Genomic DNA, 27,372 nt, shown 5'->3' with positions numbered 1-27,372 from the left:
TGTCAAGAGGGGAGAAGGTTTCCCACAAGTCACACTCAGAAATAAGTTAACACATCATATACGAGAGAAGAGCCACAAAACATACACCTATGATGAAGGTAAGGAAACATACACATCATACATAAGTTTGAAGGAAGGAAAAAATGGTGATTTTCAATTCATTATAAGGCCAATGGCCAAACTTACAGTTGCATAAATGCAAGATAAATACAAGAGAAGTGAAAGAGCATAGAATAGCTCAAGCCAGCAAGGAGAGAACCCTTTACAACGAGGCTTATCAGCCGAAAAATGGTTACAAGAGTGATCCTGACCCTTGTATGTCAGTCTGGGAGTTCAGGGAAGTGCATGCACTTGACTTCTGTACATGCAAGCAACCTAGCCATACCCTGATAAGGCAAACCTGAGAAGGGTGGATTGACTGACCTTCCAAAGTCAGAGTATGCAGACATGACATAAGTCACCACAACAAGCATGGCCCCGTACCTCTCTTGATGGAAATCTTGCCAAAAACATTAAATGCACCCCTGTGGCTCCACAAAAGAAGGTGCATAAGTCACAAAAGTTGTCGGAGCATTTAAACCTTTTAGTGTTGATCACGCCATCTGGAAGTGTTGCCAGTTGGAAAGAAGCCTGGGGACTTCGGAAACTCGGGTTCCCGAAGTGGGGAAGACAAGGAAAGAACTTCAGAACCTTGGGGTTCCGGAGAACTGAAAAAAGTGCTAAGGAAGGAACTTTGAAACCTCTGGGTTCCGGAGTTCCGGGAAGCAAAGGAAGAGAACTTCGGAACCTCGAGGTTCCGGAGTTCCGGAGAATGAAAGGAAGAAAGGCTAGGAGGGAACTTCGGAACCTTGGGGTTCTGGAGAAGGCAAGGGAAAGGAACTTCGGGACCTCGGGGTTCTGGGGTTTCGAAGAACTGAGGAGGAGGCAAGGAAATGGCAGGACTTCGGAACCTCGGGGTTCCGGGAAGGCAAGGGAAGAAGAAGAGAAAGGAACTTTGGAACCTTGGGGTTCCGGAGTTCTGGAGAAGGAAAACGAGAGAAGGCAAAGAGAAAGGACTTCGGAACCTCGGGGTTCCGGAGTTCCGGGGAAGGAAGAAAGGGCCAAGGGAGGAACTTCCTCCGGACAAGGCAAGACCTCACACTTCATGATTCTTCTACTTTCTTTTTGATCAACTAGGGCAGCGCTGGTCCATGGATCGTATCTCTGATCGATTCTTACTGATGGACCGAGGGTGTCATAAAATAACAACAGTTTCATCCTCCACTCTCTATATAAGGTGATGATCCATTTTGTAATTGATATCTTGATAGCTAAAATAATAACATTTTGTGTTCTATTGGTTTTTATTACAAAAAAAAAGTAACTTTTTTTGTACCTTAGCCCTTTCTTTTATAGATATGAGACATGCATACTTTAGGGTTAATAGAAGCAAATCTCATACTTGGAATAGAGATTTGCATGAAGGGAAGAAGTAGTGTGCTTCAAGAGATAGTTAAGCTTGTCAAGGAATCTATGCCCTAACTCATACTTAAACTGAAAATAGGACTTCCAAGAGCTTAGCACTTAAACTAGAACTGAGAAACTTTATTCTAATTTATCTTAGTAAATCTAGTGCCCTAACTGGAACTAAACCTCAGTCATTGTTTGCTGATGTTGTGCCCTAATTGGAATTGCTGTTGTTGTAGAAGATTGACTATTGTACCGTAACTGGAACTATTGTTACCGTATATTTGTAGAAGATTGACTACTGTTCCCTAATTGTAACTGTTGTTATTGTAGAATTTTATCATAGGTACACTTCTAACAATATAAACCAGTGTTTTGGCTCCTTTGGTATGTTGACAAATTGTGCAGTGTTGCACCATATGTCTCACATCCTTACTCATCTTTGGCCAATAATAATGTTTACTCAGTTGTGCAAGCGTTTTGTTTACTTCAAAGTGTCTAGCTAAATCTTCACTAGGCTTCTCCCTTGTAGATTTTTGAGGTATACACAAGCATTTTCCTTTGAATGATAAACCCTTTTGAATGAAGTAAACCAACCACAGTGTTCTGTTTTGCTCCATTGGGCTCTTGCATGCAGCCCAAGCCTCTTTGAAATCTGCATTATCTCAAACAACTCATTCATGGAATCAAAATCAATAACCTCTATTCTCATTGTGATCAACAATAAACATTTTCTACTTGGTGCATCCACTACTTGGTTTGATTTACCCCTCCTATGCTTCAAAACAAATGAATAACTTTACAGTTCGATACATTTCATGTGCCTTTGATTGATTTTACCTTGATTATTTATTTATTGTAGTTCTTGATGATTCGTGTATAAGACAAACTCCTTTGGTAACAAATAGTGTCTCCACTTTGTAAGTGCTTGGATGATGGCATAAAACTCCCAACTATAGATAGAGTAGTTCTTTTTAGCTTCATTTAACTTCTCACAAAAGTAAGCAGTGGGTTTTTTTTCTTGACTCAAGACTCCTCCAATCAGTGGTCAGTTGCATCTCAATCTTCCTAAAACACTTTGTCACTATCTGGTAATGCTAAGATAGTTTGTATAGTTACTTTTTCCTTCAAAATTGGAAAACTCCTTTCTGTTGTTATTGTGCATTGGAAATTAGCCTACCACCTTTCATGGTCTGTGCACAAAAAATGGTGAAGTTTCAAATAAATCTCCTATAGGCCATGAAAACTCCTTGCCTCAAATGTACTTTTAGGTGATGGCTTTTACTTTTTCAGGATCCATCCTTAGATTTCCTTGTGAATTGAGAAATCCTAAATACACAAGTTCCCTTTTCACTAAACTGCACTTTTTCAGATGAATCAACAAATCTTTTTTCAATCTTTGTAAAATTAATTGTAAATGCTCCAAACTCTTCTTTTGTCTTGGTGAAAATCAAGATATCATTTAAATACACAATCACAAATTTGCAGACATATAATTTCCAGAGTCTATATACATAGCTTCTGGTTTTGACTGTGTAATTTTTTCCAAGTAAAGGATTCAATACCTAATTCATCAATTGTATGAAGGTGCTTGGTGCATTGGTGAATCTAAATGGCATAATAATCACTCATACAACCTATCCTTGGTCTTGAATGTGGTTTTGCATTCATCTCCCTCATGGATTTGAATTTCGTGATAACCACTCTTAGTAAATCTTTGTGAAGTACATAGCATCACTCAAGTAATATCCATTTGGAGTAATGAAAAAGAGTACTTTACTATTATCTTATTAATGGTTCATGAATCCTTGCATGTGATACTCACCATCCTTTTTAGGTGCCAATATTGCTGGAACAACACAAGGACTCAAGCTTTCTCGTATCAAATCTTTACCCAACAGCTCTTGGACTTGCCTCTTCACCTCTTCATTCTCTACCAGTGTCATTTTGTGTGCCCCCTTCTTTGGTAGGCTTGCTCGCAGGATCAAGTCCATGTGATGGCTAATGCTTTTTATGGGTGGTAGCCCATCTGACAAAAGCTGTGGTTGAATTTCTGCACATTCTTCTAACAATTTTTGCACTTACAGTAAAATTTCATCTTCTATGCTTGCTATGTCAATTTTTGCAGGTCCATGAATAAGAGCATAATACATTCTTTCCTCATTTACATCATTTAGAAACTATTTTCCTGAAATTAAACATATCTTTGGATTGCTGTCCACTTCTTCCCTCCTTCAATGAATTCAATGTTTGTTTATTTTCTATCCTTGGTGATGGTGTGGGTGTTCTTCCTTCATGCATGGCCTTCCTGTCATACTGCCATGGTCTACTCAACATGATGTCACATACATCCTTAGGCATAATATCACATAATGCCTCATCTTGATATACTCCAATATGAAAGTCAACCAATCATTGCTTACTTACCAGAAGTTGGTGTTCTCTTTGTAGACAAGATACCTCATAGGGCTTGGATTGTGAGATTCTTTTCAAGTTGAATTTCTCTGCCATCTCACTAGATACTAGGTTGCCTGTGCTTCCATTGTCAACCACAACTTCGCAACATTTTCTCTTGGACTTGCATATAGTCTTGATAAGATTCTTCCTTTGAGCAAGTTCTTTCTCCTCTGATTTAGTAATACTCCTTTCATGAGAGATTCCCCTTGTTTTGTTTCTTTTGCACACTGGTGTGGTGCTTCATATTCTTCATCAGCTTGTGGTATGTGGTTTTGTGCTTCACTTGATCTTGTGCTTGAGGACACTCCAAGGTTCTCTGGCCAACTTCTCCACATTAGTAGCAAGCGAATCGTCTACCTCTTTCATTTTTGTAGTTTCCACTTCTTCTAAAAGAATTTCCTCTCTCTCATTTGTCTGGATTGTAATTTTCATTTTGGGATGTGCTAGGCTCCTTCTCACTGTTCTTCTATCTTTTATCTTCACCATATTGTCCCTTTCCTCTGGAATTGTTTTGTTGCTTTCTAACTAGCTTTTCCTTTGCTCTCTATGCTCATTAATAAGCTTCTTCCACTTAATTCACTTTGATTATGCTAAATTTGTCTTGGATAGCCGTGTAGAGCCCATTGATGTACCTTGCAATTGTTTTTCTTTCTCATCATCCTCTAGAAGGCCAACTAGAATGTTTAGCCTACAAAAGTCTTCTGTATATGCTTTGACACTCAGCTTTCTTTGCTTTTTTTTTTTTTCGCAATTGCTTTAGCAAATTAGGTGGTAATCTGCAAGTAAATTATTTTATTTCAGCTTTGCCACCATTTGATCAAATGTTCGATTTTTCTCCTTTCCCCTCTTTTCTCTATCGAGATGTACATGATTCCACTGAAGGGATGTATGACCCTCCAATTTGGTTCTAGCAAGCTTCACCTTCTTTGGGTCTTCAGTGGATTCAAAATTGAAGTACTGCTCTATCTCTGCAATCCAATCCATGAGCTTTCTAGCATGCAAACTCGCACTGTAGCACAGACTCTCCATTTGTGTTCAATTCCCAATGAGTGACATAGCTCTTATGAAAGGCTCTTACCTATACTCTCCTCTTTGGTCGATTGATTCTTTGCCTTCTTGATCTTCACTTACATTCTCAACAGATACACCTCTGCTTTGTGCTGTTTCCAATACTTCTAATCTTGGTGCCATTACCTTAAACGTCTCTGCCATCTCAGCATTTCCAAGAGCCATCTCTTCTCTGTAGCCCTTCACAGTTGCAGGACCTACAAGAAAACTCTTTAGGGCCCTTACCAACTCCTTCAGCATTCCCAACAAGGTTAACTAGCTTTGATACCACTTAATGCAAACAGAGTTCGTGAAACCGGTTAAGGGGTCCAAACCAAGCAACTCTTTACAGAGACCGACTCACAATCAGTGGCCTGAAAATAAGAATACATTCGTAAATTGCAACGTGATAGGACAGCAATTCATTACTTTTCTATTTCAGTAGCTCAGATCTTCATCATCCTCTACATGGCCAGCATTTTCCTAATTCCCAAACAAAACTTCCGTGTCCTAATACTTACGCCCAGCCTAGAACTAGTATTTCAATGTACAATGTCATAACTCAGATTTTCAAATTACAACCTAACTTGCAGTCAACCAGAATTCCATGAGACCAGCACTGCTGTTACTGGTTTCCCCGTTTTTTGATTTCTCAACTCCCTTGTCTTTCTCTAACAGTTCATACACATGTATAGAATCTAGATATACATGTCCCATACTGGTTGCTTGGCAGAAGTGTAACTGTCCACAACAGGAAACTTTATGGCAATCAGAGGGCAGGGGAAGATGTAATTGACATGAAACACCACCCTCAAATTAGGGCTATTGCCAGAGCTGCGGCCATAAAGGTCCATGCCCAGCACCAGGAATCAGTGTCCCGTGAAGAATAAGAGTCAAAAAATGGATTACCAATACCAAAAATAGGCACTCAGCCAGGCGTTAAGGTAATCACCCAGTCAGAAGAGTAATGCCTGACAGCCATTGATGCTGCCAACTGAGATAAATGCCATTTTGTTAGGGTCGGAGGAGGCAAGATAACTGTCCATGATCTGATAGTATAAAGAATCCTTGACATAATCAAGAATTGCCAATCATAATAACAGGTCTCCAGCAGATATAAAATTGACGCCAGGATTGCAGACCATACAGCCCATGCCCAGCACAAAGGTGACAGCTGCTGCCTACATATCTGAAATAAATAGGTGATGAGATATATATATTTCAATGGTCACATTAGGTCAAATAGAATTGTCACAGTGTTTTGGAGCACAACCCATGAATAGGTGTTAGAAGTAATGGAAATAAAGCAACCAGCACTAGGTAGAAAAGCCTTTAGCAAGGAGGTCATGCAGGTTTTCCATCTTTGAAGAAGATTCAGACAGTAGCCTGCAATGCCCAGCAGAGAGGCAAGATCCAAACATAAGAAAAGAAAACCACACTAAACAGGACCTGCAAACATGCACCAAAATCAGACAGAAACCAAAATCAATAGCATAATATTTTTGTTCGTGCAGGATTGTATGAGCCCCACATGCTCCTGCATCAATAATTTAGTCAATTAAGACGTTATCCATTTCACAGGACACCAAAATGAGATAAATTTGCCAAGTAGTATTTATAACCAGGACATAAAATTGCTATATAATTCTAATAAAACTTAATGGAAGCTTGATCCATGTGTTTTCTCTCAAATTTTAAGCTCATCTGTAGCTATGCTTTTAAAGTTTCATGAGAAAGAAAAAAATATTGTTATTTATTTCTTTTGTCTCCCATTTGATTCACAGGTTCTGAATTTTCAGTTTCTTGTTCTATGCAGCTTTTCAAAATTTACTGGAACATCTACATGAGCCAAATGGAGGCAGAACTTCTGATTGTGGGCAGCCTGAAAATAGTGAGTTGTTTGACCTGAGCTCAAGTAATTACAATTCGATTGATTTGCTTATAAGGAACATTACAAATTTTGTCCTATAGCTACTCTTGTGGATGCGTCGAGGAAGAATGTTGGCAAATTACTTAAACGAGTTGGGGATCGACAATCATTGGCAAGAAAGAAGCAAGAAAACACATCAATTCATAATGGTTCCCACAGTTTGGTTAGTCTTTCTGGACATTTTTTCTGGTCATCATTTCTAAAGCGCTGCCTTTTTTATTGAGCTATGATGCCATTTTTCTGATCAGAGAAGCTTGTATAGTCTATTAAGTGCCTAAACAGTAAATGCTATTAGAATAACAGAGCCAGCTTTATTTATTGCATTGTCTCCAGTATGCTAGATAAATTTTGAGCTATTGTTGTTAGAAGAGAGAAAATGAGTATAGACATTGAGTAAAACTACTAAAAATTATGCAGTAAAGGGAATAAAGCTTGGGTTGTGAAAAACCCAACCCTGTTCTCTGGCCTGTCTGCCACAAAAAGATTTGGTTGCCACATGCAAATAATTAATTATATCTGTATCTGCAACAGGCATCAGGTACATGACATCATTAAAGCCTGGGGGATCTAACTTCATGAGTAAAACTGACAGTAGTGTTTTGTGAACGTAGCTATCCAAAACTAAGTAGTGTTTTGTGAAAATAGATATCCTTGAAACAAGGCAAAGAAAAAGTCAAACTATGGAGGAGAAGGGTGTGCTATTTTCATCACCATGAATAATATTAAGGAGATAAGCTTTCTTTCTATATTGTTTTATCCACTTTTTCAAACACATGAAAATAGCACCTTATCTCCTCAGCACTTGGAGGAAAACTTTAGATCAGAGTTTTCTGCAGCGGTTCATATCTGCATGCTCTGATCAGGATAAATTGTGTTGGAGTTTTTGTCCGACTTTTTAAATGAGGAAAACTTATTATGAAATTGCTAATTTTAGAAGTTGATCAATAATCTGACGTCTGTTATGGACTACATATCAATAATATTCATGTCAGAAGATTTTGGACTTGATCTCCAATGATGCACATCATATTCCAACTAGTTTCAAATTTATATTGTCACATTATTATTTGATTGACAAGTAGCTTCTATCAATCATCAATACAAACATAGTAGACTTTTAATATGGAATATGGACTACATATCAATAATATTCATGTCAGAAGATTTTGGACTTGATCTCCAATGATGCACATCATATTCCAACTAGTTTCAAATTTATATTGTCACATTATTATTTGATTGACAAGTAGCTTCCATCAATCATCAATACAAACATAGTAGACTTTTAATATGGAATAAAAAATTGCATTTTTGCATTCCTCTGGAGCAAAAGATGGTGGATCTACGTATAAAAAACATAGTCACAATTACCATAGATGTGAAAAGCTCCAGCCCACAAGAACATCATGCACAACCACTGTTCTAATCATAGTTACAAGACTTGGACTCAGCTCAGACTCCGCATGAAAAATTAATTGCTCAAATAATTGATGATATTCAATTGAGACGATGGATACTTAAATAGAGTTTACAAGACGATGTTTCTAAAAAGAAACAATTGTTAACAGGAGTTACAAGTCATGCTAAAAATGGAGATGACTCTAAATAAAACGAACTTAAGATGACAACTAAGACAACAACTAAGATGACCATCATAGGATAAATAAAATATTATTTTAATACCCTCCCTAATGGTCATCGTACTCACTACCCTACTGCAGTGTCGAAAATTGCATACCCCTTTGTAATTTGACCTACATCTTTGGTAACCACTTTGGTGTCCATTCCCCTAGCACTTGAGTAGGCTCACTTCAGCCCTTGCATCTGCCTTATCCCTCTTAGGATGCTCAAGACACTTTTCAGCAGCTACCCTTCGGCTTCTGTTTCATGTTAGCCGCATGTCTCCCTTGTCTCTTGTCGTTTTCGAGCATGATTCATTTGGACACTAGCGCGCCGCGCGGATGTTCGCGCACCGCGCATTAGTCCCGCGACATCTCAATTTTCGAATGTCGGTTTTGAGCACGCCTTTCCACTTGTCACTTGTGCATGTCAGTGGAAATGGCTCAGAATCTTCTAAATGGCCCGCGACCCTCTCTTTCCCTCCTCTTCTCTCATTTTAAATCTATCTTTTCTCTCCATTCAAGCTCTCTAGATTCTGGACACAATTTCTCTTATTCTCTAGATCTCTCTCACTTGCTACAACAGTCTCTATTTTGCTACAACACCCTCAAGCTCTCACAATAATCTCTTGCAACTCTCTTGGCTTTCTCAAGCCTTGTTGGTAATATCTTTCCATCATTCTATTTGTCCTATCTTTGAGCATCTTGGGATTCATCACATCCCTTATCCATCAAATCATTTATCATTTATCGTTTATCTCATCTTGCATTTAGTTTATCTATCTATCTGGCTGTCTGTGGAGGTGGAAACACCAAAACAGGGATTTGACTGAGGCAAGTCCCCAAGCAGCCCCAAACATTTTTCCTTTCTGGCTTGTGTGCAGGTTGCATTAGAGAAGATTTATCTGGCTGGAGGCTTCATAGCTTGGACGTATTGTTTTTCTATTCTCTCCCCTTTTCTCCTTCCATTTTATCATGGTTATTTCGTATCTCGCATTTACTAGCTTAGCTTCATTATTTTCCGTGTTTAATTGCATTATAACCGCACTTGGAACTTTCTGTACAAATTCTATACCTTGTCCGTATAGGATGATAGTGCGTTGTGTTGGTGTCCCAAACTTGCACGCTCGTCCTTTGGGCAGAGGCTTGACAGAGTCGTCTAAGAGCCTCGAATTGCAGTTAACTGTTTAACTCTGTTAACTTTATCCTGTGGCTCACCTTAGTGCCAGTTAGAGTGAGGGAGCAACGGACCGAGTTGTCCTCTGAGATTCATCATCTTGGAGGTGACAAATCCCCTCTACATTTTGGTGAATCCGACGTGAACACTTCTTTTGTATTATTTTCAAAAGCATTCTTTATCATTCCTTCATTCATTTATTCAAAAAAATAATGGACAATTCTAAATCTTTCCCCTTTCTTCCAAATTTTTTTTTCGGGGCACTGCCCCAAACCCCATTTTAATGGTTCATCGGCCGATTTATGCATTCTTTGTTCAATTTAAGTTTATTAATTTCAAAATGCATATGTTATCTTCTTTTATTAACTTAGTCTATAGCTTTATTGAAAGTGCTAATGATGTTTCTTTTCATGCTTGTGATGGTGACTTAGCTCTGCCTATGTCACTCTATGCCTTTGATCCCTCTCTTAATATATCTTCTGTTTCAGAGGATGTTTTGTTACAAGAGGATGGAATCATTGACACCTTTCTTAATGATACTCTACCATCTCTTCATTCTAGTGCACTCTCTTCTAGAGATGATGCATTAGTGAGTGATGAGTCTCGACTCATATGTGATCTTCCAAAGGTCGATGTTGAGCAAATTCCTTCATCTAAATCTTCTACATATCATAATGAGTCTGTGAACGTCATTTATGTCTCTGCTGCCCCTAAAAGGCCTAAGAGACCAATCATTCATGTGACTATAGCTAGTCCTTCTCCAAAGAAGGTAAAATCGATTCATAGTGTTCCTTTTGAAAATGACTCACTAGATCTTTTTACGAGATATACACAGTGTAAGGCTCCTTCTCATAGAATGGTAGCCCATACTTATAACACTCACAAAAATAAGCAAAATTTTGATCAATCGAATACCTCTTTACCATCTTCTCAACCAAGTCTTCCTCAAGCACCTTTGTGGCTAAGTGACCTAGTGATTATGATCTTATTGAGCAACTTCGTGTTACTCCCGCTAAGATCTCACTATGGGATTTGCTTCAGACTGCTCCGATTTATCAAGGTATGCTTTAGGAAGCTTTGGAAAAGATCTTATTGCCTTCTTCTCCTATGCCAACAGTGATGATCATATTCGTGCAAACTCACCAAATATTTCGTTCTATCCCCATGAACTTCCGCCCTTGGAAGTGAGGAACTTGGTTGATCCATTAATGATAATCGTTCATGTTAATGGCATTGGAATTAGACGAACTCTTGTTGATACAGGTTCCGCACTTAATGTATGCAGTGTGGATTTATTACCAAAGATTAAGGTTGATCCGAACTCCCTAGCAGCATCTTCCTTGTTTATTCGTGGTTTCGATAACAGTGGAAAAAGTACTTTGGGAATGGTTATCTTGCCTTTGAAGGTTGGGCCTGTCACTATTTCAACTCTGGTATATGTAATGCCAGGTCCTCTATCTTATAATCTCCTCTTGGGTAGACCATGGCTTCATGCTTTAGGAGCTGTTTCTTCTATGCTTCATGGTTCAGTGAAGTTTGTGGCAAATAATCAAGTGGTTACAATCAAGGCTGACCCTGGTGCTGTGCACCTATGTCAAGTAGTGGCACTGGGTCAGATTTCAGTTACACCTTTGTTTCAAAATTATGTTCCAACATTGTCCTCCACAGTGACGACTTCTGCCTCTGTCGTGTCCCCTATAAAGGAAAGTCAGAAGGGTGAAGAATTCCCGAAGAAGGAATCACTTAAGAAACAAGATTTTCCCAAAGTGAATCCTTCTAAGGTAGATCTCCTGAAAGCACAAAGCTCTGAGTCTACTTCTGATAAGACATCTTCTATTGAACTAACTATCTTCATCTAAAGTGAATGCATGTTTAGCTGATGATTGGGGTTCCCTAGATTTCACTGATTCTCATGTTGGCGAATACAAGGTCGACCCTATCCACCTTCAATTTCCAAAAACATCTTTCACATCTGCTTCCAAAGATGATTATTCTTCTGTATGGCAGGATCATGTGAACACCATTGGCTACACCATTAAAGTGGCTAGAAACTAACAGCTGGTTTCTGATTCAAAATTTCAAAAACTTGAAATATCAAAATAGAGAAAATAAGAGATTTAGAAGGCTCCCAATCCGTTCTCCTTGATTTGCTGGATCAGTTTGATGTGCTTCTGGTAGTCTTCATCATCTATGAGGCTTCTTGCAATTTCTACTATTGTCATTCCGCTATCAAACTTTGATAGTGCATCCAGGTAGGTACCAAGATTCTTCACGGTCTGTGTTTCATTAGCAAATATGTCCACCAGCATGGGCCATAAAATTGTCTTAATCTCAAATTTGCAATTTGACTTTGGCCTTGAATCTTCTTCCCTTTTGGATCCCTCTCCTTGTCAAATAGAGTGGGCATATGACAAGTCACCAAATATTGAAAACCAGAAAGTTCTTACTTAATCCTTTTTGTATTCATCCAGTGAGTGATGAAGACTTGAATCAGTATGTTTAACTTTGACATCATGTCAAAGATTAACTCATGTAAATGTAAAGTTAGAGGCCTGATAAAAATGACCTCAAGTGCATTGGTCATCCTCTGCAAGATTGAGATAGAACATGCTACAAACTTCTGCCACCTAAGAGGGATTTGATATAATTCTAATGACTCCCTATGCTTATCCCATCCTACATCAGCATGATCTAGGATAGCATCAAACTTTGACTCTAGGAGTGCCTTTATCATCTTAGTGACTGCCTTCTTCTTTGTTCTGGCTGTATCAAAATTTAGTTGATTAATCTCATTCCTCATTTTTGAGATTTTAATCCTAGCCAAGCTAGGTCATTCCTTAGTCCCATAGTGTCTTCAAAAGATTGCTGTTGCAAAGATGGAGGTTTATAGGCTGGTCCCGAGTATAATTGTGCTTCTAGTTGCTTCACTCTCTCCTTCAGATACTTGTTCTCCTCATTTGTCTTCATTGCTACCTTGTGAGCAAATCTGGCAACATTCACAAACATATTTGTTGCCTTTGTGGCTGATGTGTTTGCTACCCTTTTGATGAGTAGATTCCCATAGAGCTTATCCAATTCTTGGTTCATGGATGGCCTTCGTGTCACAGGGTACAAACACCATATAGCCAACAAAATCCAAATGATCATAAAAAATTGTTCCAAAAAATAATCTCTACGCTTGCTCAGGATCCAAATTTTCCAAGTCAATATAATGTCTCCACAAGTTGTCAAAAGCAATGGCAAAGGAGATGTCCCAACCCTCTAAGAGTAATATTCCACTATTCTTAACTATCTGTGTCCTTATCTCAAGGGTCATACTTGCCAACTGCTCCTTGGCATTTTTCAAGATTTCATCCTTTATCCTCAATCTCTCTCCTTCATCAAGATGGTCAAGCTATATGGCCTCCCTTCTCTGTATTTCTTTTGCAATATTCCTAAGTATAAACTGTTGGAACTCTCTTGTATGGATGAAACTATCATCTCATAAATTCTTCACAGGCAAGAAGCCTTACATCATCGGTAATATCTTCTCCCAATCTAAAAGCATCAAGGGCCCTTTCAGGTGAGGGGTCCTCTATCCTCACTCCAAGCCTTGTATCAAATCTGTGAGGAGGCATAGGAGGTTCAACTTGGATGTTGAATCCCTCATATGATTCAAAAGGAATATCTCTGCTAGGAGACAGAGTATGTAGAGGTGTTATTGCCCTAGGACTCTCAAGGACAAGGAGAGTTTGTCCACTTGAAGAAGAAGAAGCAACCATTGGCTTCTTTGAAGTTACTACATCAAATGATCTTGGTGGTGGGAGAGATGCCATCAAGGGTAATTGTGAAATTTCAGAGGTAGGAGGAACAATGGATGAGGCCTCATACCCAAGTGGAGGTGATAATGGAATAGGGCTATGGGGTAGAGATGCTGGTCCAATGGGAGAGCCAATGGATTGGGGTGATTCAGGCTTAGCCTTAGCTTGTGGTGCCTCTGGCTCCACCTGTACTGGTCTCTGATGGGGTAGTGGCATCCGATCAACATCAATATAGGCATTGAAAATTGCTTTCATTTTCACCTCTGGTATTAGTATCTCTTCCCAAGAAGGGGCATAAGAACTGTCAACTCTCCTTTTCAAGTTCTCTGAATATTGTATTTTATACTGCCTTTCTTTCTGCTTGAGAACTTCACTATAATTTGAAGCATTCCTAATCAGGTCTTCTTCTTCATTCCATTCATGTCTAGGAATTTTGGCCTTTATTAGGCCTTGCACAAACCATTATGAATCATAAAACCTATATGTAATTTGGGGGAGATTATATTTATTCAACATGCTATCTAGGATATCATAGGCCCCTCTATTTGTAAAATGATACATACCTGCCCTCACTTGAGAGGGGAGGAGTGATCTTTTCTTATGAACTCCCCCAACAAGGGACTTCTTTGTCTTAGACAGCTGATGCATTATCTCCAAAAAAGGCAATTTTATCAGGTACTATGATAGGGAGAAGCCTAGGACTAATAGGGCTACCAAAAATTCTTATAATAGTATGGTCCTTAAAATAGAACCATGACCCCCAATTGTGGTCAATCTACTTTTCTGACTCAAGGTCTTTGGGTCTTAAAAACTTCTTGACCCTCTCACTCAAACCCCATGGTACATTTCCTTGAAGAATGATCATTAGTTTCTTAACAAAATGATTCTCAAACACAATATAATTAGACTGCCTCGAATGCATATCCCACAAGTATGTCCATTCTTGGACAAGGATAGCTTCACCTTTGACCATTGACCCAACTCTTAGGTTTGGATGCCAAACCTTAAAACTTTTATATATTAAAATATGCACGAGGATTGAATAATACCTGAAATGCAGAGAAGGACCCTCTCTGCAGTCAAATAGTGCTTTGTGCAACTTTTGTGCTAACAAACTTGCATGGTAAAAGGGTCTATTATGATCACTGTTCTGGATATCCATACATAGAACCAACATCCAATTGGGGATGAATGACTTAGCATCTACACCGAAGACTTGACACAAGGCATAGTAAGTGTCCTTGAAATAGCCAACAAATAGATCTATGTTATATGGCGATTGATCCCTTGGGGTAAGGGCCTTCTCATCTCTTGTCAAGTGTGCTGGTCTAAAAGTTGGAATCCTGCTCGTACAAAGTCCTTCATGAGACTTGTACTCCTTGGCCAATTGATCTTTATTTAGAGGCCAATCTGCTTTCTCATCCAACATGAAGACCTCAATTGTTTGCTTATTGATGGCAACCAACCTCCCTCCATCTTTGCCCACAATTTCTCTCACACCTTGTCTATAGTTTTTGGCAATAGACCTAACCAAGTCAATATTTACAAAAACATTGGGAACAACTAGCCTTCCCAAATTCGGATTCTAGATGTTGCACACTAGAACTCGCTCTTTCTTCTTGTTGTAACATCTTCTCCAAAGGCAAGTGCCATGGATCCATTATAGGGTCTTTGCATGTAGCTCTATAGTCAATTAAGAACTCTTCTGGCCTAGCACTGGCTTTAGCCCTCTTCTGAGTATCCGTAGACCTAGGAAGTTGAGAAATTATTTCATTAGAAAACTTCCTCTTGCCCTCGCTGGATGATTCAACCATTTCTAGTTCCAGGGTTTTAGCAAACAAAGATCATTTACCTGCACTTAGGGTTTTAAATATGGGCTGCGAGAAATACTCCAAGAATGCTGAATTACACTCAATTGTAGATAAAATTCACATCAAAGAATAGTGGATAAGCACTAAAGCAATGGGACTAAGTATAACTCTCAACTAGTGATACCTAAGGTAAAACCCTAGCATGTAAAATTTCATGTAGCAGAGATAACACAGATTGCAAGAATTATAAGAGCATGCTTGTCAAGATCAAAGTGGAATAATTTGATCAAAAACCTAGCTTATAACGGTGGAATTGAGTCATTAATTGTAGGCACGTAACTGTTTGGCTGGTGCGAAGTAGCCTTTGCAATTCATATATGAACGTTGTGACAACAACTATTTACTTGTTTTAGGTGGCAACCAATGAAAATAAAACACGTTAGCTCAAAAATCCACGCTGTGCGATTGCGGGATTGTTAATGTCAATCATTTTTTCTTAATCGCAAACGACGCGCAAATCTTAGCCGTTGATTTCTCTTATTGTGTATACCTTTTAAAGTCCATCGTTATGTTGACTGTGGGGCTGTAGAGTTAACAATTACGAGCAACTTTTGCTAGTCGCACAAAGGTGCGAGCGTCCCTTACCGTTGATCGGGCTTGATGTGAATGTGATTTACTTGGCGACGAAGATAAGCCCTATGGGATAAACTGGCCCACCACATAGGTTTCGAACACTTGAAAGACATTGATAGGTCCATGTGTGATGATTTGTCCATAGTGTGGGCCACCATGCGACATCCACGAGGCGAGGTTGTGGACTTAGGATAAACGTGCATCTTCTGCTAACTGCGCAATCACACTTTGGTCTGGGCCATCGATTAAAAACAAAGAAGCACAGGTTGAAAGGTTGAAGACTTTGACCAGGGGTTTAGCCGTAGTGAGCAAGTCTGGCTAATCACGCAACAACGCATAAATCTAGATCTTTCAGCATATCCACACGGTTAATAATATAAAGGTATAAGCTGAAGACAACTGGAAATGCTAACACAAAGGGCCAGTCAACAAAACGTTATAAGGGGCATAAGTCATGACTTCAATAACAGGAAACAGCTTGTAGGAAGTCAACACAAAAATATAATGGAGCTAAAGGAAAGACTTTCTTCAAGGTTTTAGGGTTTAAGGTGAGATGAACATGATTTCCTTCTTTCAGATCCTAAACTAGGAGTGACATTTTTTCAGGCAAAATTTGATCTCCCAACACATTTAGCCTCTACACAAATAGTCTATTGTGCTTCTTGGAATGTATGTGCTCAAACATACTCCAATTGCTCTTACAACCCGAAGCACTGCATGCTTCACTCGTATTCAAATTGCAATCCTCTAAAGATTTGGTACCTTTTGTGACCTAATTCACACATCGCCCAATCACAGATGGGGACCCCTTGTTTTTGCTTTTTAGGGTTTAGTCTTAGCTCTGCATTTTCATAAATCTTCACTTTGAGAGAGTTTTAAGTTAGAGTTTTTGTGGTCATCTCGAGCCAAATTGAGAAATATTGCTCAGAATTGCATCTGAATGTTGCCAAAGTGCTTAGAAGGTCTGAAGGACGAAGATCGCAATTGCTTTGGGTCATTTCTAACAATTTTCTATTTTTAGAAATTTTTGCTTTTTCTGCTTTTTTGAAAGTAGCATATAGGTTTTGTTCCTCGAGTTATTTCATTACTACCCATTTTGTCGGAATTTCAAAATCTTGTCTCTAGGTATAAAAAGCAGGGCTTCAAAATTTTTGCTTTTTTCTGAGATTAGAGTTTTGTTCTTTAGGTCATTTCAGTCTTGCCCATGTCTTCAGATTCGATAAATTTTGCCTCCAAATGTAACAAGTAGGGTTTGCTTTTTTCTGAGATTAGAGTTTTGATCTCCATGCCAAATTATTCTTACCCATGTTCTCAGATTTTGAAAATTATGTCTTTAAGGGAAAAAAGCAAAATGCAAACTCTAATTAGGGTTTTGTTCCAAAAGATCAGCCATATTACTAGTGCCCATGTTCTTAGATTTCAAAAAAGAGGTCTCCAAGTGCAAAAAGGAAAGTGGAAATCCAAATTAGGGTTTTTGTTCTAGATGAACCAGCATAGCATCAACGTGACATGAACATTGATGATCAGGACTGTTGATCAGTGGGAGATGACACATGGCAGTCAGAGTGAAAATTTCGCTTAAGTGGGAGTCAAGTATAAAAATGGCTAAGACTCCTCCTAGTCCGCCCTTGTATGGAGTCTTCCAAGAAGGCATGACCACGAGTAAATGAATTTTGTTCAAGCATAATCAAGGTTCGCCTAGGCACAATGAAGTTGTCCAATGAATGGTAAATTCCTACCATTGGTTAAGTGACTTGTGGTAAGAGTTAGTCAAACTCCTACCTGAGGTTAAGCTTATTCATACACAAGAATGTCTGACAATCCTCTAAGTTCGCCTCATGATCAGCAAAAAAATGTCAAGCACATGTTAAACTCCTACCATTGGTCAACTCACTCACGGCAAGAGTTACCTAAGATCCTACTCAAGGTTAAAAGAATAAAATTGAGCATGGAAAAGGTTGGCAAAGCCTTTGTCAAGTCTGCCTAGAAGAAGACGTGGCATAAAGGAGATGGCATTATGTCTTCCAAGTCTGCCCTATGGAATATATCACAAGACCTTCAAAGACCGCCTATGCTACTTGGCATAAAGCTTGCCAAGTCTGCCAAAGACACATGTGAAGGTAGATAAACTAAAGGAGGCAAAGTAAACAAGAAAAGCCAACTAAGTTTGAAGGTGTCCAAAGACTATCCAAGTCCACCATGGCATAGAAAGCTTCAAGTCCGCCCTGGTGAAAATATAACAAAGACAACAAGTATAGAAAAACATGTCCCAAGCCACTCAAAGTCTGCCCATGGAAGGAAGTTAACAAAGTCCGCCAAGGCACAAGCAAGAATGTCTAAGGCAAGTTGAACTTGGTAAAGCATGTATGAAGTCTGCCTAGGAGCCTTTCTAAGTTGATGTGGATATGTCAAAGTAATCACCCCAAACTTGCCATGTGGGAAGAAAGCTAAGTTGGCGTAGGGATTGCCAAGTTGGCAATGACATTGGTGGCATGGCATCAAGGTTCACCTAAGCAAGTAAAGAAAATTGGTGATATGGCACTCAAGAATTCGATTGGCACAAAGTCAAAAGAAAGCACACATAAAGCATATGACATGTCCAAGCTTCCTAAAAATCGCCTTCTAAAAGAAAACCAATAAATCTCTCCTAAAAATCGTATTCTAGAAGAAAACAATTAAACCAATAAAACATATGACATGTCAAGAATGTTTCTAAAGTATGAATAGAAGCTTCCAAAACTCACCTTCTAGAAGAAAGCAAAGTGATGAAAGGAGAATAAAGCTTTTGAAGAAGCTTCCAAGGTTCGCCTTCTAGAATAAAGCAATAAAGATTCTACAAACCAGGGAAGCTATAAAACATTGTTTTCCTTAATTGAAGATTTCTCTATTTTGCAAAGAAAGGTTTGAAGCACAAGAATTTGCCAAGATTGAACAGCTCCAAGCATGAAAGAACCTGATTTCAGATAGAATTTGCCTTGGAGATAAGAGGTAAAGTGTATCCAAGGGTTTGAAAGCCAAACAAAGTTGTCTAACTGCTGCAATCCAAGTTCGCCATGATCAGCAAGGTTGGAGACAGCAAATTGAAGGTTTGATTGGCACAAAGACAAATCGATAAAGCATTCATGTCCTAATATATTCTAAGCTTCCCTTGATCATCTCTAAGTCCGCCTTGAAGGAGGGAGATTATTCAAGTCTGCACATGTTTTGACAGTCTTCTAATGATCTTCCAAGACAAACTTGTCCAAGAGCATGTAAATTCTGCCTTGCCAAGAGGAAGGCATCCAAGCATAAAATCTTTCCCACAAAACAAGACATGACACAAGATGATCAAAGTTCGCCTTGAAAAAGGAAATAAAAGCTTGTCTTGAATCCTTCCAAGTTCACCATAAAACAAGATCAAGGGAAGTTGGAAAATGAATTGCCTGATCATATTTCTAAATCTGCCAAAGACAAGAAGACATATAACTGTCCAAACTCTTTCTAAATTCACCAAGACATGAGGAATGATGTCCAAACCCTGTTAAACTCCAATCTGCAGTTAATAAAGATGGCATAAGACAGCATGTTGAAACGCTGCCTTTAAAGATAGAAGATTCACCAAAGGATGACTGTCTAAAGATCCTTCCAAAATCTGATCCAAGACACGAATTGACAAGACAAACAAAAGTTCAAGTTCGCCTAAAGGAAAAGAAAGTTAAAACAAATTGAAAGATGATTGTCCAATTGACATGAAGCATGCCAAGACATAGGATGTGCAAATTAAAATAAATTTGTTCCAAAGACACAAATCCTAAGGCATAACATATCCACAATCAAGAAATTGTCCAAACCATTGCAAGATTGATCAAACACTGACACAAATTGATTCATTTGGGCATAAATGGAATATGTGAAGATACCTAGCCAGAGACCTAAAATTTGATCCATTAAACATAAGGACAACTAATTTGCCATGCAAGGAAGATAAAATTTTGATCACAATTCACATGAAATCAGACCAGCAAGTTGAAAAATAATATTTATTTTTAAAATTATTTCCTAAAATTAAAATTATTTTCAACTCTTGGAAAAAGAAATTCAAGAATTTTGGAAAATTCTAGAAGATTCTTTGCTTTTTTGGCAAAGGATGAAATTTTGAGAGGAAAATAAACTTCCCATTTTGGAAAGACTTAAAAAAAAGAACACAAAAAAATAATAAAATAATAAAAAAAAAAAAAAAAAAAGAACAAAAAAAGAACTTCTAAGTTTAAGAATCCTAAACTCTATATATTCTCAACTAATTCACTCTCGCAATTCACTATTCAGGTTGAGAATTCAGAGAGCAACTGAGAAGAAGCTTTCTCTCAAGTTTGTGAATTTTTCGATTTTCAAGAGACATATTTTCAAGAAGTGAAAATCTTCTTAGTGTTGGAGGTCAAGAAATTAATTACTTTCTTTGATTATAAGACTGATTTTCAGAATCAGAGGTAAATTTCAGTCATAAAGAGAATTCAAAAACTCAATCTGACTGAATTTCGTTCACTTTCTATCTTATTTTCCTTAATTTTAATTTTTTTTTTCTTGACCAAACCCTTCACTTTCAATCTCTTTTTTCATAGAAAATTAACCATTCATCAGGCTGAAAGTGAAACTTTTAGGAAAAGGGTTTGAAAATCAGGATTAAAATCTGAAAATAATATTAAGTTTTCATGTGTTTTGCAGGGAACACCATTCAGGAAGCATCAATGAAGTTTGCAAGCAAAGGGAGGTAGATGGAATCCAAGATCAAGTCTAAATGGAAGAATGTCACAGATACTGACCTTGAACATGTTGACCTTGAAGAGTTCAAGAAAAGAATGTATGGTCTTGATGGACACCTACCAACACCCATAGCCTCTCGGATGATGAGGAATGGCATCATCCAAGCAGCCGGATTTCCTCTGGCCAAGCAATGTGCTGAGCTAATGGTTGAATGTGCTAGACACTAGAATGCACAGTGAAGGGAAATCATTGCACCTGATGGAAGGGTTTTAGCCAACCTTTCAGAGCTATCCATCCAAGAAACATTCGGAATTCCAAAATACAATAAGACCACCTACAAGACAAAAGAGGATACTAAAAGGATTTATGATGCTCAGTTTGAGCTCTCTGCAACCAATGTTAATAAATCCTGGCTGGAAAAGAAGAGACCCCAAGGGAAAGTGCCTAAGGTCCTGTTGCACCCGTACTTCAAGGAAGAATATGGAGACATTATTCTGCTACTGAATAGGCTAATGGGCAGCCCTAAGGGTACACCATTCGAAACATGGATGTATTACTTCATAGATGAGATCACCTTAGGAGTCAGGATGTTTAATTGGTCTCGCATAATCAGGAATAACCTTCATGAGCAGCGGATAAATTTAGAGAAGACAAAATCATTCTACATGAGTTCTTACATAGTTTATCTGCTAGCTGCAACCTATAGATATTCTGGATTAATTTGTAGAGGCATAGTTGGCAATGGAGAGAATGAATTCCAGTCCTATTATTGTTACCCACAACTGCAGTTTAAGGAGAAGAGCTATTGAGCACATGATGCATTCCTGATGTACGTTACAAGGATATTGCAAGGAGGAACTCACCAGAGGTTGTCTCCTGAAGCTAAAAGTTTGATCAGCAGATATGGATCCTGGTTTATCCAGTTTCCAAAATTTACATACATCAGAGTCCAAGGCTTTGAAGGTCGCCCTTACAAACTTCCAATTTACCCAACCAACCGAATGATTCTCCTTGAAGTTCTTAGGCAACTTGAGACATATCAAAATTTCAAAAGAATAAGGCAGAAGGCAGCAATCACATTTCCATTCTTTATTGGAAATATGGAAGAGTATTGTCCGACAGTGCAGGTAGCCAAGAGTGCTAGGCTAGAGATGCAGTGGTACCCTTTCACGTTCTATCGACTTATTGATGTGTGTTTTATGCACATAACATTCATAATAAAATACCAAAGTACTTTACCCTCTCTTGAACAAAATCACCTCAGATGCTAAGAGTAAGATCAATTAAAATGATTCCAAGGTTTATACAGTCAGGTTTTGACGAGTGGGTAACTCAATGGTCGATGTGAATTGCTGTTTTCACTTGGGGACTTACACAATTGTTCGAATCAACTTCATTTATCATGAATATGGAATGGGTGTGCTGATAACTTAGGATATGGCAATGTAGTTCTGGACTTAATTCTAACAAGACTTATTAAAAAAGGACAAAAGGGAATAGGGTTAAGGAAATCTATTCTAAGCCTAGGAATGTAGGAAATGATGAACAAATTTAGTGGAATCAAACTAGGCAAGGTCTCACCATCAAGTTGAACAGATCTTGACACGAGCTTAGTTCAATCATCTAAGGTATACTTCATAGATTTTCAAACTATTACCATCAAGCATTGATACCATACAAGTTGATGCATAACAATGGATATGTAAAAATCGAAGTTAAGTTTGCATAAGTTTCCAGTTGACCACGCACGACACACTTACAATCAGCAAGAAGCTAGTGGTATGGATTAATAGATTCCACACAAATATACTCAACAATTCTTTCATTCAATCTAACAAACATGAAAGCAAATTCTAATCTAACTTGGAGGAATTGAGAACCTTGAATGCAAAACAACACTTGAAAGACAAAATCACCATCAAGTCGAACAATGATTTATATTCAAATGAGAGGCAATGAGGTATATATAGAGTCTCATACAAAATGGATGGCGAAGATTAAATCAAGGGCCAAGATTATGCCAACAAAACCCTAGAGTTGCCCTAATTAGGGTTTACATAAAAAATGGTGCCACCAACATATGGCCCAATAGAAAGATACCTAGTCATCAAATAGGGAATCTTCTGATTCCATCCTGCATCTGTCTCTCTCTCCTATAATAATCCAAGAATCTAGCCAATACAGAATCTAACTCCATGGAAATGCTGGGTAAGGTATCTTGCTGTAAATCAATCACGTCCAGTGCATCCGAGCAAGCATCCAAAGTGTTCTCCCAATTTGGCATGAACTTCTGCGAATTATGAACATGAATTAACAAAGAGACCAAGTCATCTATCTGACTCTTCTTCAAAGAGTCCAACTGATTGAAATACATGAATTTCATTTTGTCTCTTAATTTTGCTAAGTGTAACCCACTGGCTTCAGTAACATGAACCCCCAATAACTCCTCAATTAAGGCAAGGATCTTCAACTGAATATCATGAATAGATCCTTCCATCTTTGCACAACTCATTTGTGCGTTTTTCATAAGTTGATTTCTTCATGGCTAATGAACAATACCAGCCATGGAAATCGTATCTACTCCATTGTGCACAACATTCTCTCGGACCAATGTGGACTTAGGAATCTTCTTCAAAGCTCTGAGGCCTGGAATAGTCTTTTCCTGAATAGGTTGGAATTCTTCCCAAACTCCCTCCAAATATTGTATTCTGAATATGAGCCTTGTTGTCTTGTCAAATGCCTGGACAAACTGAGTAAGGAAATTATCCGCTTGTCTCTTTGTATTTTCAATCCATTTCTCCACCTCCGAGAGTGTATCTCTCGCTGCCTCATAATGTGAATGTAGTCCATGATTAATTGCAATAGGGGAAATAAGGGTGGGATTCTCACGCCTTATCCCTGCAATGTACTCTCTAAGTTTGATATTCTCTACTTCGTACTTCTCTCTTTTCTCTATTTCTCTATCCAATCTCGCATTGATTGCCTTAAGGGTGTCACCAACTTCCTGGAATTCCTGCTCTTTTGTAGTACGGCCAAGGGCAATTGAAGTAATCTGGAAATCCATGGGAGTAGCAATGTCCGCTGTCACACCTCCAATAGGAACAACCACCTACGCAGTCCGCATTCCTGTCTCGTCGCTAGCTATTTGTGACAAAATCTCAGCTCTCTGAGGTTCTTTCTCCTTATTGCTTCTAGCTAAGCAGTCATCAATGTCGTCAATAGGCTGTGCCTCTATCATTTTCTTACTTTTCTCCATACTCTTCATCAACCAATCAGGAATAGCGGCCATCTCCATATCATCATCGAGACACATCTCTTGATCAAGCCCTCTCAATGGCGAGATAACATCATCATCATCATCATCAGGATTATCCCTGGTCAAATTGTATACATTCTTTCCCAAACTAACCTTCAAAAGGACAGTAGGGGATCCCGACTGATCATCATCTTCATTTGGTGGAGCAAATGCCACTGTGGCATGTAAATCCTGAATATTCTATGGCAATATCACTGTGTTGGAACATTGCTTAGTCTCCTTGTTTTGTTTTGGCACTTCAACTTCCTTGATTGATGAGACACTGAGGGGTGGTGAAGGAATGATAGGCGAAGGAATGATAGTCTTTTGCTTCTTCTTCTTAACCTCCTCAATCTTCTTCCCTCTAGCCTTGACTTCTCCTGGTGTGTTCTTCCTTCTCTTGGGAGCTTAACTCTCCTCATCCGCATGAATCTTGAAATCACTGATAGTCCTCTGATTATCTTCGGAAGAGGATTCCTCCGATTTCATTTTTTCATAAGTGAAGGCAACATCCATATCAACTAATCTGTTCATCTGAATATCCACCCATGCTCGGGAGAAATTCAAGACCTCTCTCATCAATACATTTAAATCTATTTCTTCTGGTTCTGACCAATTAGGCAATAAAATCGCCTTTTTCATTTCATTTTCATATTGTGGATGCGTATGATCCTTGTCATCTAACATTTGATCAAGAATGAGGAAAAGTCCACACTTCCTCGTGAAATCCATTGGCATTTTGGACCACATTCTTCTCTTTACTGCCTGCTTGTCCATCAGGTCGGTTCAATAATCTTCTATGTCCACCTTGTGGATGAACTTTTCTCCCCTGATCCTTCCAACTTTCTTATCTGGATTAAACCTTTCTCTTCTCTTGTATGTTGCAATTCGATAGATTGCAAGTTCCTCACTTGCTGTGCTAGTTGCTAAGGCGGATTGGCAAACCTCCAATGTCTTCCCGACTGAAATAGGAAATGACATGCCCCTTTTGTGCTTTTCCTTCTAGATAGAATCAAATTTCAGAAGTTGTCTCACCACTTCCAACAAGATCACTCTGTCAGAAGGATACCTAGGAAGCCCGTAGGGTTCGGATTGAAACCCATGAATCCTTAGGTATGTGAAAGTGGGAAACTGTATATACCACGATCCATATTTCTCTATCAGCTCCGTTGCCTCCTTGGACAACCTCTTATGGACTCCACCTTGCAGCATTCGTGTTATGTACATTGTGAATACATCATTCACTCTCTTATAATCTTCAATTCGATATATGTTCAACTGTGGATAACACTCATAACTCCTGAATTGTCCTTGTCCATTCCCGACTTCACCTTTGCATATCAATCCTTTGTAAGTAACAAATCGTGCAAGCAGGTACACCAAATAGGAAGTCATGGCGAATGACCTGGATTGCTCCACATTCCTCAACTGAAAATTCAGATTGTCACTTATGATTCTAGACCAATTTATCAACGTTCCTTTCAGACAATCCTGGATGAAATAGAACATCCATCCATCGTATATTGCACCCTGTGTCATCCCCATCACTCGGTTAAGCAGGAATACTAAATCACTATATTCATCTTTGAAGTCTGTGCACATGAGTGTCTTGGGAGCCTTGGAATGATGAGTCCTAGGCTCGATCATCCACTCCTTGTTTACTACGGTCTTGCACGCATCCATCTTCTTCTTGTATCGGTCTTCATATTCATCCTTAGTTATATCTTTCATGTTTGCTCCGCGTGGAATTCCAAACACTTCAGCAATTGCATCCTCAACAAGGTAGGCAATGATGGCACCCTTAGGAGTCTTGATCATTCGTGAGTGAGGATCATAACATCGTGCACACTCCAGGATAAGCTCACTGCACTGTATGGATTGCGGAAATCCAGCGGCCTGATAAATGCCACTCTTCATAATGTTCACATAAGTTGGGGAAGGAATCTGACTCTCAATTCCGAACATCCACTGTCACATCTGGCTCATGTTCAGGAAATGCATGTTTGTGTCTGTAACCTCCTTCCATCTAGATGACATCTTGGATTCCGGATAGAATCCAATCTCAACTATCTTCTGTTGTTCTCTCCTTTCCTTGAGTCCGGACTTCGACATCATACTTGTACGAAGCTAGAAGTTAGAACTTCGGAAAATATTCCTGACAAAATTTGTGATTTCCTAATTATTTAGACAAACTTGGGTATGGAAATCAGGAAAATAAAAGCTAGAAGTTAGAACTTCGGAAAATATTCCTGACAAAATTTCTGATTTACTAATGATTTAGACAAACTTGGGTATGGAAATCAGGAAAATAATCCACATTCTCATAGATTTCAACAATAGAATGCAAAAATGTGACAAGGTTAGGGTGTAAAACCCTCATGAAATTCATTAAAATCAATAATTTTTAGACCAAAGTCTGAAGACACCTTATACTTAGGAAATTTACCAAAATAGAGCGCAAAGGAGTATATCGGATCAAACAATGACTACAGAAAGGTGTGAAAGGTTATGTTTTCTCCGAAAATTATGTCTGAAGACACCTTCCGAGGTCAACAATGGCTGCCAGCAAGTCTGAAGACAACCTGCAACTCCACAAATCAGTCCCTAAAAAACATGTTGCAATTACCCAAATGTGCACAAATTTGATGAAAATCGATTTTCCAAGGCAAACATGAGAAAATCTTAGTATGTATGTGGGGCTGGAAATAAAAACTTAGCTTGAATAGTTTTTAGACTTACCAGCACTCTTAGGAATGATAATATACTCAAAAAATGGCCCCGAAATGAAGCAAAAATGCTTTCCAAATGAAATTGCCAAGTTAGGTAGGTGGCTGGAAATGATAGTCTCTGAGGACAACCCCCCTACAATGAAGTTTCAAACCTGCAACAACTCTAAAAAGCTCTGAAAATTGACTGAAAACAACTCCAATCAGCCTTTAGACAAAATTGCCTTAGGCACAAATGGGCTGTCAATGAAGTATATGTCTGAAAATGTCTTGCACAGCCAGAAATGGAGGTCGAAAAATCTCAGCAATGGAGGCAAATAACAGGTCTGAAAATGTTAATCAGCAACCTTCCAGCCAAGACATCACCACCCAAGGAGAAAATCATAAAAAATGGAGGTAAAAACCTCTCCAAAACAAAATCGTCTTCTCCCAATAATGACGCCACCTTGGTAAAAAACACCAAAGTTTGAAAATATTTGCAACAAATGCTCTCCAATGGCAGCCAAATAAAATCGCCTAGGGCTGGGAATGAAGAAAAATGAACAAGAAATCAACTTTAAGCTCCAATGGTGTCAACTCAACACTTCACAAAATTCGCCAGCTGGAAGAAAAAAATTGCCTAAGTATGAACACACCTGGCAAACATAATAATATTATATTGCTGGCCTCTCTCTTTCAAACTTGCTTTCAC

At 38.6% G+C, this 27,372-nt stretch overlaps 1 protein-coding gene across 2 annotated transcripts in view; it reads left to right on the top strand.

Moving 5' to 3' along the window:
• LOC131048442 (DNA repair protein RAD4) overlaps positions 1-27,372 on the top strand; it is a 200,108-nt gene that overhangs the window by 26,879 nt on the left and 145,857 nt on the right. For both annotated transcript variants that reach the window (XM_057982395.2, XM_057982396.2), the window contains exons 2-3: positions 6,767-6,841; positions 6,922-7,043. In XM_057982395.2, the coding sequence (XP_057838378.2) occupies positions 6,767-6,841; positions 6,922-7,043 (197 nt within the window). The remainder of the gene's footprint in view (positions 1-6,766; positions 6,842-6,921; positions 7,044-27,372) is intronic.

Source organism: Cryptomeria japonica, chromosome 8 (assembly GCF_030272615.1).
Source record: "Cryptomeria japonica chromosome 8, Sugi_1.0, whole genome shotgun sequence".
Lineage (NCBI taxonomy): Eukaryota > Viridiplantae > Streptophyta > Pinopsida > Cupressales > Cupressaceae > Cryptomeria > Cryptomeria japonica.
The sequence above is the reverse complement of the archived record's forward strand: the minus strand, read 5'-3'. Positions and strand labels throughout refer to the sequence as shown.